Raw genomic sequence first — 1,898 nt, 5'->3', positions numbered from 1 at the left:
ATTGATCAATCAATCTTTAGGGCTGAAAAGATGGTTCAGTGGTTAAGAGCACTGGCTACTTTTCTAGAGTACCTGGGTTCAACATCTAGTATCCATATGGCAGCTCACACCTGTCTATAACTCCAGTTCCAGGGCTTCAGACATGCATGCAGGCAAAACCAACTAACATTAAATAAAAATAGTTTTTTAAAAAGCAGCAATAATTTTTAGCATTATAGTATCTGACAATGTGACTTCTCTGGCAAAGTTTATTCAACTTCATGGTCTACACTTTGCTATAGACTTTCCTTAGACAGACTAAATAATATTAGTCCTATAATGTTTGGTTTTCCTTTGATGAACTATGGTGGGAGAGGAAACCTGGACTGCAATGGAAAAGCACATCACTGTAATTTCTGTTTGGTAACTACATAGGCTAGAGCCTGACAAAGAAAGCAGCCTACTAGCTCACCTTCTTCCCAGTGAGGACAGCCACACCACCATTCTCAATATGAGGCAGGTCCTGAGCAGAAACATAGAAAGAAGGTGGCTGGAAATATATGCTGTATTGGAAAAAGGAAAAAACTATAAGCATCTGGAACTACTATAGGTTCCCTCTATAGCTTTACTAAAATGATGTAAATATTACATGAAAAATAAATTTTGGTACATTTTCCAGAGTTTCTCTTCTCACTAGATCTTGATGGTGACTTACTGAAAAGTATTACAGATCAGTGGTTCTCAATTGCTTGCAACTTTAGCCCCAAGGGACATCTGGCCATATCTGGAGACATTATGGGTTACAACAACTTACAAGGGGATGTTATTGTATCTGATAGCTAGAATCGAGATACTGCTGAACAGCCTATGCTATACAGCACAGCCCTTACCTTCAATAAAAATTATGTTGTCTCCAACGCGGACACTAAGAGAGACTTAAATAGATATAATCTACATGGGAAGTAGAAAGTATAAAAAGACAAGATCTTCTGAGTAAATTGGGAGCATGGGGACCTTGGAGGAGAATTGAAGGGGGGAAGGGAGAGGCAGGGAGGGGAGCAGAGAAAAATGTAGAGCTCAATAAATATCAATAAAAAAATTACGTTGTCTCAAATATCAACCAACGGTGTAGAGGCTGAGAAACTTAGTTCTAGGTGTAGAATCATTTCAAATTAAGAACAAAGGCACTCAAGGAACGGGTATTCACGTATCGACCCACATTAATTTTTCAGAATGGTGCTGTTGACCAGTGGAGCAAGGTCTTGCTCCTACATGATTAAGCTAGAATCTCAACTACTCAGGAAGATAAACCAAGAATATTACTTGAACCTAGTAGTTTGGGTTCAGTCAGGGCAACAAAGTGAGAACCCAAATTAAAAAAAAAAAGTAAATAATTATGTAAAAAACATAAGTAGAGAAAATTTAATTGAAAGTATGCAGTCTGCTTGCAAATGAAACATGATAGTAAAGATGAGAGGCAAACATATTTTGGCATTTACATTTGTAAAGATTTATTTATTTTACGTGTGTGGATGTTTTGCATGCATGTCTGTGCTTGCAAAGGTCAGAAGAGGGTGTCAGATTTCCTACAACTGGAGTTAACAGATGGCTGTAAAATCACTGTGTGATTGCTGGAAACTGAACGTGGGTCCTCTGCAAAAGCAAAAAGTGCTATAAAATGCTAAGCCATCTCTCCAGCCCAGGTCTGTAAATTTTAGTTCAACATCAAAGAATCACTAATAAGAAATACACTAGAGCCCCAAGAACAGGACTAGAACTGAGAGACCTAAGAAGTCCTATAGAAGAAAAAAGCTGGAAATATAGCTCTAATACTTGGGGTTTGTTTATGTTTGCTTTGCATTTTAAAAAATATTTTATTTATTTATTTATTTATTTATTTATTTATTTATTTATTTATT

At 36.7% G+C, this 1,898-nt stretch overlaps 1 protein-coding gene across 1 annotated transcript in view; it reads right to left on the bottom strand.

The window, feature by feature from the left end:
• Positions 1–1,898, bottom strand: part of Aifm1 (apoptosis inducing factor mitochondria associated 1) — a 47,478-nt gene that overhangs the window by 21,454 nt on the left and 24,126 nt on the right. Inside the window, exon 6 of the mRNA XM_005358398.3 lies at positions 452–542. Coding sequence (XP_005358455.1) covers positions 452–542 — 91 coding nt within the window. The remainder of the gene's footprint in view (positions 1–451; positions 543–1,898) is intronic.

The sequence above is a fragment of the Microtus ochrogaster genome, chromosome X (genome assembly GCF_000317375.1).
Source record: "Microtus ochrogaster isolate Prairie Vole_2 chromosome X, MicOch1.0, whole genome shotgun sequence".
Lineage (NCBI taxonomy): Eukaryota > Metazoa > Chordata > Mammalia > Rodentia > Cricetidae > Microtus > Microtus ochrogaster.
This window is presented reverse-complemented; position numbering and strand designations above follow the sequence as displayed.